The 13,184-nt window shown below is 46.1% G+C and overlaps 1 protein-coding gene across 2 annotated transcripts in view; it reads right to left on the reverse strand.

Annotated features, from left to right (window-relative positions):
• The window catches only part of SRPX2 (sushi repeat containing protein X-linked 2), a 29,073-nt gene that overhangs the window by 14,622 nt on the left and 1,267 nt on the right, over positions 1-13,184 (reverse strand). For both annotated transcript variants that reach the window (XM_053374206.1, XM_053374207.1), the window contains exon 2: positions 8,519-8,656. In XM_053374206.1, coding sequence (XP_053230181.1) covers positions 8,519-8,588 — 70 coding nt within the window. In that variant the 5' untranslated portion in view covers positions 8,589-8,656. The remainder of the gene's footprint in view (positions 1-8,518; positions 8,657-13,184) is intronic.

Below are 13,184 nucleotides of genomic sequence, written 5' to 3' on the forward strand. Positions count from 1 at the left end.
AACTGCAGCGGGTAGCCATGTTTGTCCTGGGTGGGTGGGAGGGGAGGCAGGTCAGGGGCAAAAATCCAGAAATGCAGGAAAATGTACTTAATAGGTCTGACTGAAATGTCACAAGCATTTGACCTCCAAAGGTCTCCTTCAAGCCGGATGGTAAGAAAAAGAAACAAAGGGTGTCTGTGGTGGATCTTGGGGTCTCAAATTTCAGTGGTGCCCTGTGTGAGACATCAAAATTCAGCAAAACACCCCCCACCTCTCATGCTCCATTCTAAATCCTAGTTGCGCCACCCCCAAGTCTCCACGCTCAATGTGACTGATTTGGATGCACTGCTCAAAATCCACCTCTGGTGGGGTTGGTGGAGGGAGAGAAAGAATAATTTTTTTAAAGCCCGAGTCAGAAAAATAAGCTTTGGGACTTTCCTTATGCCTACTTGAGTTCTGCCTGTTCTACCTGTACATTTGCAAATTAAAATCATACTAAGACAGCACAAGTTTCCAGCACTTTTTCCTCACAGGCAAAGTGATCTTATAAATGTCTCCAAAGTTATATAGTACTTGAAGAGAGGCATTAAGAAGTTGCTTTATGTTGGGATCCATCATGCAGGTCTTGCAAATCTTGGTTGCAACTTGTCATCTTCTGAAACATCCTCGAAAGAGCATCGAAGTTGGTGAATAAGACACCTACAAAGGTGAGGCTCTACCTGCTAAAATCCTTATGAATAGCATCTGGTGCTGAATTCAGTAGGTCAAGGGAGGGGAGAGGATGTACATTCGTGAATTGGGTTCCCAACCTCAAAACCAATCATTAGAGCATATACTCTCCGAAAATAGTTCTTGCACAAATATTTCTTCCCAGGAGCAGCCTGGTTAGGGCTGCTGGGATGAACCACTAGACTAAACAGTTTTTTATGCCAGGTCTGTTAAATGTAGGAAGTAACATGGAGATGGCATGGAAGCAGAGATTGCCAGAGTGCAACTTAAATCTATTAAGCCTTTTTACCAGCTTCAGTTGGTGAAATATACTCAGAGTCGCAAAGTGATTTCATGCTCTTTATTCAGCTCATAGTGGTGAGGAGGAATGAATGAATATCCCCTCAAAGTATCTGCTTTATATACATTATTTACACAATGGGCTGCACATGATTGGCTAATTCCGGAATTCTACTGTAAGCTAATCAGGTTGTGGATTCACTTCTATCTGGAGCATGATTGGGTGGTTCCTGCCCACCAATCATACTGCTGCATTGTTCTAGGACCAATCAGACTGCTGCATTCTGAATCCTATTGTTCTAGGACCAATCAGACTGCTGCAGTTTGGATCCTATTCAACTCAGTACATAACAGTTGGTAAGGCAGCTGCAACTATTTCCGGTTTGGGCTTGCCTGACCACTGTCAGCCATGCACTGGTAAACCTCCTCCAGGTTGGATTACTACACTATGCTCTGTGTGATGCTGCCCTTGAAGCTGACCCAGAAGCTGCAGCTAGTGCAAGATGTGGCAGCTCAGCTGCTCATTGGGGTAGAATATCACCATCTTACTACCTCCCTGCTGAAATAATTGCACCTAGCTACAAGGCGAAGTTCAAGGTGCTGGTATCAGTGCACAAAGCAATATACAGCTTGGAACCAGGATAGGCTTGGGACGTGCTAGGACCACCTCAGCTGCTACATACCCAACCAATCACTGCATTCTGTAGGAGCGTGTTCTCCTTCATGGAGAGCATGGGTTGCGGTGGGGTTAACCAGACACCCCCTGTTGCTGAGCAAGTGGTTTGGTTAGCCAAAAGTGTGATTGGACTCCTCAGGTTGCTGGGAAAAGTTTGATGTTGCCAATTTTGAGTGACAGCCTGAGATGAATATATTCCCTGCATGCATCGGATCACCCGCCCACCTTCCCTAATTTTAGGGTGTTTGTTGCGTTTGACCTTGCTATGCCTATCATGGGGTCATCTGCTTTTGGAGCAGGGGCCCGGTAGGAATTTTGTCCATTTGGCTGATCGGCTGGTGCCATTTGGTTTTTGCCTACTGCGTAGCAAATCATCACAACTTGTAAGGTTGCGGTTAGGCATTGGTTTTAGAAAATTGGTTGGTGGAGGGGTATGGATTGGCTGTGCCTGCCCCTGCAATTCTGCTGCTGCAAGGGTGTTCCGTTAAAGGAATCCAGGGGCTCACCATGCTTTTGTCCACACCTCTGTAAAGGGGGATAGGGCCACGCAAGAGCCCATAGGAGCATTTGGGGAGAGGTGAGGATCTCGTACCCAGCTCCATCTACTCCCCATAAAATGTTTTCCCTTACTAACTTCGCAGGCTTGCCAGTTCTGTCCCTGGGCGGGGACATATAGTCGCAACCAATGCCTAAGCAACCACTCACATTGTTTGTATTTTAATAAAGTTGTGGCCAAAATTATGCCAAAACAAAACAAAAATTATGGTGTGAAGTGTGAATTTATTTGGGGGTGGCTTGGGGACCTTGACATACAAACCCCTGCACTTTCCATCCTGTTAGGAGGTCTATTCTGCACAATAATGGAATTGGACCCTTTGCATGGCAGAACTCCCTCCCAATGCATATCAGACAGGCACCCCCTGTATTGCCTGCGAAAAATGTTCCCCTTCCAACAAGCCTTCTGAAACCTTTATTCCACTTGGTATCTGTCTTGAATCTGAACTGATTTATGTATATGCTGCTGTCTTAAACTGGTTTTTTTATAGTTACAATCATTTTTAATAATCGTTTTTATGTTTGCAATTGTCTTAACTGCTTTTATATGTGTACCTGTTCTATATAGCTTATTATTTTGTGAATCGCTTTGGGGTGCCTCATGGGAAGTGATTCACAAATGCAAGGAAATGAAATGATAGCAAGGGTGATGATGAAATATTCGCTGGCTACTGCAGGAGAAGACTGCCCCTAAACCATTCCCTCTACGAGCTCATCCACACTTAGGCTTGTCCCACAATTTCTAGGTACGGGTTTGAGAGGTTCTTAATTTGTCCTGCCACTTTCCACAGAGAACATCAGTTGGGTTTTCTGCATACAGTGGTACCTCGGGTTACATACGCTTCAGGTTACAGACTCCGCTAACCCAGAAATAGTACCTCGGGTTAAGAACTTTGCTTCAGGATGAGAACAGCAATCGTGCTCCAGTGGCGCGGCAGCAGCAGGAGGCCCCATTAGCTAAAGTGGTGCTTCAGGTTAAGAACAGTTTCAGGTTAAGTACGGACCTCCGGAACAAATTAAGTACTTAACCAGAGGTACCACTGTCTTGACCTTTGTTCTGATTCAGTGGTAAAAAAAAGTGGGTTTTTCCAGGGAAAGTTGTGGGGCAAAAGGAAAACCTCTCAGACCCATGCCTAGAAATTATGGGACTGCCAGAAGTGTGGGTGAGCCTTATTTCTGATGTTTAGGATGTAAAGCTTTTACGCAGTGAAAACTGCATCATCCACTCCCTTGGTACCAGCAGGCTTGGGGATGCCCAAGGTTTGCAGGTGCACATTTTTTAAAATAATAATACATAAATCACCCTAAGAGAAAACCCCTCTTCCTGAAACAGCTCATAAGGATTGAGTATGCTGTGTCCCTGGAATCCTGCCAGCCTGTTGCTTTTAGTTGGGAGGAACAGAACGAAGTGACTGGAATCAGCAGCACTTGACGCTGCAACATTTTGTTACACGTCTCATTTGTTTCGTTAAAAATGGATTCAAATTGCTTTCTTTGTTGGGGGAGTTCAGCTGCGATAATCAGCTGTTCTAAGAAATGGCATCATGCAACCTGTCTATGAAGGCTCAGACCAAGAGAGTAGCGCATGGGGCTTTGTGCTACCACTGGATTTTGTGCTGTCGCTGTCTTGACACCTGTGCCAACTGAGTTCAAGGACGTCATATGAGTTTGTAGTGGGAGAGATGGCTGCCTCCCATCGCCCACCCCATACAATTCCCCAGGATTAAAATTGGCTAAATTAAACTAAATTAAAATTGGCTAAATTAACAGCATCCATACGACAGCCGTCAAATCAAAAACTAAAAAACGAATGGCAATGTTTTGATGACAAAATATTGCTCTAAAAAAGACATGCTAATATGCTTAGATTAAAAATGTAAATGCATCAAAACAATAAATTATCAATGACGTATGTATGTATATAGAAAAAATAAATACAATCAGAATGCAATGATAAGAGTAAAATTGATTCTAGAGAAGACGAGTAGCGGTGGAGGGAAGTTAAACAGGGTGGTGGGTTTATTATATTTTCTTTTTTCTTTGTTGGATATTGTGTAATGATTTACTTCTCAACCTACAGTTCCAATCCACACATGAGTCTGAGGGGGCCAACATGCAGTGGCGTAGCGTGGGTTGTCAGCACCCGGGGCAAGGCAAGTAATTTGCGCCCCCTAACCCGTGGATTTTAGCACTCTTCCACTAGATTGTGAGTGCAAGCGCCCCCCCAGATGTTGCACCCGGTGCGGCCGGCCCCCCTGCACCCCCATGCTACGCCACTGCCAACATGCCTTCGCCCAAAACGTGTAGGGCACCTGAACCCTCCCTAACCTATTCCTAACAGATTCCTGCCCCCCCACTTTTTACATCTCTCCATTATTCCTACTTTCTGCTCACTGCTCTATAACCAGTTACTGATCCGTAAGAGGACCCCCTGTCCCCTTATCCCATAACTGCTAAGCTTCTCAGGAGCCTTTGCCGATCTCCAAGCGTCTAATATGTACTGGATCACCCTATTCATATGCCTGACTGAGGATAAGGAAGTTTCAAGTGTTCGCTATGATGTAATGCTGGGCAGGCTCAGGATGCCTTTTCCAAATGGTCCTTTGGGTACCCAACATGTGGAAAGCTTGCCTTGCAATGAGGTGCCTGCGTAAGTTTTCAGCAGCAGCCTCTAAGAAAAATCTGGGATCCTACTTGTAGGATTATTGTCCTTGGAAGAACGGTGATACTAACATGGGCGTGGCCAGGATTCTTTGTGGGGGGGCAGAACCAATGTGATTGGTCAGTTAAGTATTTCTATTGTTTTTCTTGATAGTGTGTAGGGGGGAGCAGCTGCCCCCCCTGCCCCCTTGGCTACGCCTATGCATGCTAACCAAACCCTCCCTAACAGTTGGATCATTTTGAAGGCTGTCTTTTCCTGTGTATGTATGCCAGGAGGATAGATTGCAAGCATCTCTTTGCTTTCTTTGCTTTAGACAAAACAAATGCAGGGTTGTGTGTCGTGTGTGTGTGTGTGTGTGTGTGTGTGTGTGTGTGTGTGTTTCTTTCCAGTGTTTCCACAAAGATCAGTGAAAGACATATGTGGAGACAAAAATATCTTTTATAGTGAATTGGAGCAGAATAGATTTGGATCCCAGATGAATGAATAAGAGCTGTCGGCTGGCATTCCAACCCAATTAGGTCACATTTCCACTGGGTTCCCTCTAATTCCAGAGGCCACAGTTCATCCCCCCCCCCATCACCCGGGCACTCTCATGAATCATTCCGGTTCCTGTTTGTGAACGGACCCACCTCTTAATTTTAGCACCCATGCTTGAAACGAGGCACAACATCTTCTGCATTAGCTATGAAACCACATATCTGCTAAGCAAAAGACCAGATGTTTCCTTTGCCCTGCTTGAGAGCATAACTTCATGTCTATAAGAAGCCTGAGGCTGGCTAAGTGCAAAATACCTAGGATGGAAAAGCTGCTCCCCACCCACTCCCACTGGCAGTGATGACTGGGATGCATGCTGCACATGCCCAGAGACACTGCTGCCTTGTATGTTTCAAGAGAGATGACCCAGCACTAAAGGCCAGTGTCAGGAGTCAGTGCCATTGAGCTTCTGCCAAGGCCCACAGCCTAGCCCAGCAGGGTCCTTGAAGCCAGTTCCTGGAACTCCTAGTCTTTTTATTTGTGCTCCTTCCTGTTGCTGCCTGTGCAGTCTGACCTCTCCCAGTGTGTGAGCACTGATGGAAGTGAGGAGGAAGGAGGAGGAGCAGCTCTCGCTCACCTTCTCCAGATTTGGATGAGGCTCAGAGGCAAGAGCCAGTTGCAGCACCTGGTATCCTGGGGCAGCTGCCAGGACTCCACTTACTGATGCTTTCTCTGGTCCCTGTTACATTTATTTCCTTGGTCCAGTATTTTGATTCAAGTTGGGAATCTTAATGGTGTGTAGACCAAGCTGCTTGGAGCGCTGCCTCTTTCTGGCTAGCAAGCTTCCCATTGTTTTGCAATGGGAAGTAGTCAGGAGAGAGGAGCAGGGAGAGGATGAATACTAGTCTAGACAGCATCCCCATGGAGAACGTGTACACACCACACACAATGACGTCCTGTGGGGTACTACCTTCCCACTCATAAATTGTCCTTCTCCAGTGTCATGTTCCTGCACCACCAGCCTCTAGGGAAAGTCTGATGCATGTCTAACCATCTCCTTACAAGGAAAGGGCTGAATCAGCCTTCATAGCCTGTAGTGGTTGTAGCTCTAGCAATCACAAATGTGGCCACACTTTTCCAGGATGGAAATGGAGAAATCTAAACCAACTCTTTCACCACAGCTCATAGCTGGGGGTTGAGGGATAGACCAGCCTTGTCTGAACCAAACCTAGCATTGGTGCTGCAATGTGGGCAGAGTTACCTTAGATTCACATGGCACAAGAACTGGAGATACGCTGCCACTGAAACAAATTTGCCTACCATACCCAGTGGCTACTGGCAATCACGTGCTATCTCTGCTGTCAGAGGCAGGTTGTTTCAGCTGCTGGGAATCATAGAATCATAGAATGGTAGAGTTGGGAGCTGGAGGAGACTCTTGAGAGTCCCATGGACTGCAAGAAGATCAAACCTATCCATTCTGAAGGAAATCAGCCCTGAATGCTCACTGGAAGGACAGATCCTGAAGCTGAGGCTCCAAGACTTTGGCCCTCTCATGAGAAGAGAAGACTCCCTGGAAAAGACCCTGATGTTGGGAAAGGTTGAGGGCACAAGGAGAAGGGGACAACAGAGGACGAGATGGTTGGATAGTGTTCTCACATCTACCAACATGAGTTTGACCAAACTGCGGGAGGCAGTGGAAGACAGGAGTGCCTGGCATGCTCTGGTCCATGGGGTCACAAAGAGTCGGACATGACTAAATGACTAAACAACAAAAGAGTTGGGAGGGACCCTGAGGGTCATCTTGTTCAACCCCCCCCCGCAAGACAGGAATATGCAGCTGTCCCATACAGGGATCGAACCTGCAACCTTGGTGTTACCAGCACCAAGCTCTAACCAACTGAGCTAATTGACTGCTGTTGCACTCAGATCCTGTTTTGGTGCTTCCCATGGGCATCTGGTTGGCCACTGTGAAAACAGGATGCTGGACTTACCCACCAGGACTCTTCCTATGTTCATAATTTTTTGGGGGTTGTTGTTTTTTTTAGAGAGGGTGTGGAAAACATTGCCTGCTGAAATCCTTTTCTGTCTTGTTGCCATTAAAGCCACAGCAGCCTGGCTCAGGAAAAGGGCCCAAGCTCGTACAGGCAGGGCCTTTTAAGCTCATGCACATGTGGCAAAGCACATCTGTTGCAAGGTTTCCCAGAAACATTTAAACGACTGCAATAAGAACGGTGTCTCCTGAAGGTATTTGCTTGCCTAACAGTGACCAGGCAATGGATGGACTTTTAGCGGAACACATGAGAGCCAAGAGGCATAAGAAACTCAGGAGCTTACTAGAGGAAGGAAAGAGGATTACTCACTGCCAGCCCCCCAGTCCCTGTCGACACCCCAACCCCACTGCTTACTGTCTGAAACTGCTCCAGACAAACCATCGCTTGCCAAGTGGTCTCCTCATCAGCCAGAGACAGGACATATGGAAAAATTTAGCTCCTGCTATTGCAGGGGGAGGGGGGCAGAATTATATTTACTTAAATCTAGGTATGGTCCTAACCCCAGATGCGTATCCGTCTGCCCTCCCTTGCCCCCAGCAAAGCAGGAACCACAGTTGTTCCACAATGGGTTATTATTTGCAATGCTTTTGTGGTGAAGGAGATGCAGGATGTCTGGGTGCTCCCTCCCCCTTTCCTATTGCCTATCCCATGGGGGCTTCTTTGACAAAGATACCCAACTATTGTACAGACTGACTGTGGTCTTGCTCGGGTGGCAGCTGTGGCCAGAAGGAGACCACAGCTAATTACAATGTGTATAAAAATAGATGTGCCTGTCTCAGGCCAAGTCTGGCTATAGGTCCATTTGCCACTCTACTGTCCTCTCCAAGCGGCAACCAGATCTCTGAGGCCAGGGGTCTTTCCTAGGCCTGTTACCAGTAGTACTGCATAGCTGCGAGGGCAGCAGTGGTGGTGCCTTCACTATGGTGCTGGTGCTGCACTCTTTAGATTGGAGCTGAATGTGCACGCACACCTGTAGGTAGCCTGCTATTACCTAAGGGCCTGCTACCCAAGGAAGGCTGCCTTTGAGAAAATGCAAAAAGTCTTATCACCTTTGTTCTTAAGGTTATCGACCCTCCCCCTGCCTGACTTTGGTACTGACTTGTCAGTGCTTACCTTCATACCATGTGGAGGAGACCATTTTGGCCCAGAGAAGCAGCAAGAGGGGGGATGCTCCTCGCGGCATCTTAGCATGTGAATGGAGATTCCAGATGGCAGGGTAAAGATGAAGGCAGAGCTGCCTGAGAATTCAAGCTGAAAGCCAGAATAAGAGGCAGGACGTCAAAAGCAGCAAGGCCAACCCCAACCCTTGCAAATGCTTAGGCATACACACGTAGACTCTATATATTTGTTTTTCTTTTTAAAAACTAAGCTAGCACCCTAAATGTTTGAGGGACAGAGATGCAAAAGAAAGAAAACTATTTTTCTTCTTGAAACTGAAGCACATTTTATTTTGTTTCATATTTGCATTTCACTTTGCCAACGGCCAGGCTGAGCTTAAAGCAACTCATTCATTACAGTAACTGATGAATAAAAATATTTTCCAATAAGGAAGAAACATACGACAAAGCTGCAGTAAATACAACAGAAGAATCAAATCAATAAGGAGCAGCAAAACCACATGATACAAATAAATCACATTGGATATATGTTAAGAATGCCAGCTCACCCTGCTGAAACCACTAATTGAGGCACCTAATGTGCAGGTCTCTCGCTCATAATTTCTTGTAAATTTTGATATTTTTGAATTTTGATTTAAAAAGTAGTGAATGTGTCTCGATACAGAATTCCTAGGACACCTGAAGCAGTTTGCATGTGGAAATCTACTTGGCAAATAGCTGGTAGACACAGGCAAATACCAGTTCCCCCGCCACCACCTGCACAGAAACAACTGGTGCTGCATAGGCTGCAGATGTGGAGTGGTTCCCCGTGCAAGGACCATCTTGGTTTGACACCCCTCCAGGCTCGTGTATTCGGCAGCATGTCCTTTACACCATAACAGTGCATTTGTGGTGGATTCATTCTGCCTTATATTAGGCTCCATTCAGACGGCACTTTATTTGCCGCTACCTGGCTGTGTACACACTCCTGTTTGCTCTGCATCCAGTGTGCTCCCCTTGTTAGTTTGGGAAGCTAGTGCACACACAGTGTACACAATCTGGATCTATATAAGGTATCCATCGTGTTTTTTTCTTATGCAATACTGTTTTTTAGTGTGTTTTCTCCCGTACCAGCTTCAATCCGAATTGAGGAAAAGAGCAGCCGAGCCGCGTTTTAAGCCAGTAATTCGTACACAGACCCTTCCAACTGGTTGTTTGCATATATTACACATGAGCCAAAAGTGTCCGTCTGTTAACAGGGGAGGAACAGGCTGGAGGCTCAAGAGGGGGGGAAAGTCATTGGCAGAAAGGCCCACAACAGGCACTACCAATTAATAACAGGCAGACCAAAAGAAGCCAATCCTAAGGTGAAGAAGCTTCCCACTGCAGAAGGACAGAGAGATGTATTTGTGTTGCTTGCATTGCTTCTTCAGGCTCTGTATCATCATCTTAGGAGATTCATTCAGTTTGCTTCCTCCTTCCTAATAAACAGCACTGGTGATATTAAGTTGCAGACAATGGGCACTTTCAGATGACCTGTGCATTTACCAATCATCCTGCTCTGTTTCCAGGGAGATTTGATGATATTGGTTATTTAATGAGCATTTGTCTCAATTTGTTTGCAGGGAGTTTAGATGGTGTTGCATCAAAGCAAGAGTTATTCCATACTTTCCCCATCACTTTCCTTACTGCAAAAAGTCCAATCTTTTGAGGAAGCAGGTTTGTCACACAAGACCTCACAATCTACTATTACAAGACCTGAATTTGCTGTTATGTGATTGAATTCCCCTGAAAATAGTGACAGGTCTGGAAGTGTCTTGTATCTCATAACAAAACAGATGCTAACCTTAAGGCTTACTATAGATTGGGATAAGTGACCTCCAGGTGCCAAGAAAATGTAATTTGTACATCAGACGGGGCTGTGTGTGTGTACTGCTGATAACATTGGGGGACATGTAAACAAGGGACAGAGAAAGAAAGAAAGAAAGAAAGAAAGAAAGAAAGAAAGAAAGGGTGTGTGCATGGTTGGCCGGGAAGCAGGGATTATTAGCAAATAAACATTGAGTAAGAAATGCCTTGACAAATACACAGAAGGAGGCTCACTGACGAATATCCTGATAAAATCAAAACAAATTAGGGAGTCCAGTGGGTAAAATAAAACTATCCAGTGAGTTCAGCTGGCACATCCTTCTTGATGCCTGTTTTGCATTAAAGGATAAAAAACAATAAATTCATATTTACTAACTAGTCTTGCAAAGGGCTTTTTTTTTTTTAAAGGGCCATCCCTTCACTCAGTATCACAGAGCACAGGGCAGCCTGTTGAGCTGGAGGTAACTTTTCTGTACTTGGCGCTCTGACTGTGGTCCCGCTTGGCGCTCTGACTGTGGTCAGACGGGTCTGGCAGGATTGGGATAAGGAATTTGTAACCCTCCAGATGATGGTAGGCTGTCAGTCCCATCAACTTCCAACACTTTGCTAAACCACTATATGAAGCACCTCTCACCCCTAGTTAAACAGCTCCCCTGAAGCAGTCTGCTATTCCTCATGCTGTAGCTGGCAAGGCCACATGAACTTCAGATGTTATGATGTTTTACATATTTATGTATATAGGAACACATAAGCTAAGCAAGCCATCAAAGTTTGACACTACCATTACAACTATGTGCTGGGCAAAAAAAGGACTTCCTTTTTCCTGACCTGAATTTCCTATTCCTCAGTTTCATTGGATGATATGGGATTCCAGTATTATGATAGAGGGGTTTTTTTCTCCCTAGCCACTTGCTTGCTCTCCCATTTTAAAGCTAGAAAGTTGAGGTTGAGAGGTAGTATCTTGCCAGAGATTAATCCTATTAAAATGTAAGCTTTGAACTCAGCACTTTACCAAAAGGAGCAGCATGCTAAAAAGTTTTGCAGCATATATTCTTTCCCCTATTCTATCTCAAGGTGGTAGGACTATTCTACTATCCAATGCATTAATTAAGGAGGGAGGTCAACTTGTAGAAAGAGTTTAGCAGGGAATTTTGTGTCTTGTGTCTACCAAAATCCCGCCCCCTGCCTTCTACTGGAATGATGTACAGTGGACGCTCAGGTTGCAAACATGATCCATGCGGGAAGCACGTTTGCAACCCACAGCATCCGCAACCAGCAGCACAGCGTCTGCGCACACGCGGGTTGTGATTCGGCGCTTCTGCACATGCGCAAAGTGCTATTTAGCGTTTCTGCGCATGCGCAAGCACCGAAACCCGGAAGTAACCCGTTCCGGTACTTCTGGGTTCAGCACAGTACACAACCTGAAATTGCACAACCCGAAGCGTCTGTAACCCGAGGTATGACTGTACTGAGCAAGAGACAGTGGTAGCCAACATGGTCTGTGGACTGCAATTCCCATCAGCCCAGTCAATCTGGCCATTGGTCAGGGATGATGGGAGTTGTGCTCCCACAACACCTTGAGGATGCCATGCTGGCTACCCCTGCTATAAGACTGGCAGGAACACCTGTCTTCATCTCTGGCTGCTTCTTCAACTTTGTGTAGTTTTATCACCTTCTCCCCCTCCCTCTTGCCTGATGGGATTACTGTGTCTTGATCATAGTAAAGGTAAAGGTAAAGGTACCCCTGCCCATACGGGCCAGTCGTTTCCGACTCTAGGGTTGTGCGCCCATCTCACTTAAGAGGCCGGGGGCCAGCGCTGTCCGGAGACACTTCCGGGTCCTGTGGCCAGCGTGACGAAGCTGCTCTGGCGAGCCAGCACCAGCGCAGCGCACGGAAACGCCATTTACCATCCTGCTATAAAGCAGTACCTATTTATCTATTTGCACTTAGGGGTGCTTTCGAACTGCTAGGTGGGCAGGAGCTGGGACCGAAAGACGGGAGCTCACCCCGCCACGGGGATTCGAACCGCTGACCATACGATCGGCAAGTCCTAGGCACTGAGGTTTTACCCACAGCGCCACCCACGTCCCATAGTAACTTCTACCAAACGGAAATGCAACATGTGCAGCTTTCTCTGCTGAGTTTCTGCCCGTCACATAGGTCTTAAAAGACACAGGACCCTGGCCAGGAGGGACAAGGGAAGATACAGTATCTAAAGGAAGACTCCAGGTTTTTGTCTTCGGGGTAGAAGTCCAGGGTGCCACTCAGAATGAACAAGAGGAACCCCCAAACACATCCGGGCTGGCTTGCCACATTTTGAAGTACAGTGGTACCTCTGGTTAAGTACTTAATTCGTTCTGGAGGTCCGTACTTAACCTGAAACTGTTCTTAACCTGAAGCACCACTTTAGTTAATGGGGCCTCCTGCTGCTGCCGCGCCACCATCACACGATTTATGTTCTCATCCTGAAGCAAAGCTCTTAACCCGAGGTACTATTTCTGGGTTAGCGGAGTCTGCAACCTGAAGCGTATGTAACCTGAAGCATATGTAACCCAAGGTACCACTGTAAGCATAAAGCCCTGATTTAAGAGGAGATATCAGGGCTTGCACCTGACATCTATATACAGGCAAAGCAATGCTTTAGAGATGATACCAATTTGATAATGATAGAATACCAGTAAAACTCTGGGATAAAAACATCTGGTTTCAGACAGAAATTGAAAACTTCATCCCCCCCCATCCAGAATGTGTTTCCTGATGTTTTTTGACTGTTCCCTGCATTTAAAAATAAAATAAAAGCCACTATGTGTTA

The sequence above is a fragment of the Podarcis raffonei genome, chromosome Z, assembly GCF_027172205.1.
Source record: "Podarcis raffonei isolate rPodRaf1 chromosome Z, rPodRaf1.pri, whole genome shotgun sequence".
Lineage (NCBI taxonomy): Eukaryota > Metazoa > Chordata > Lepidosauria > Squamata > Lacertidae > Podarcis > Podarcis raffonei.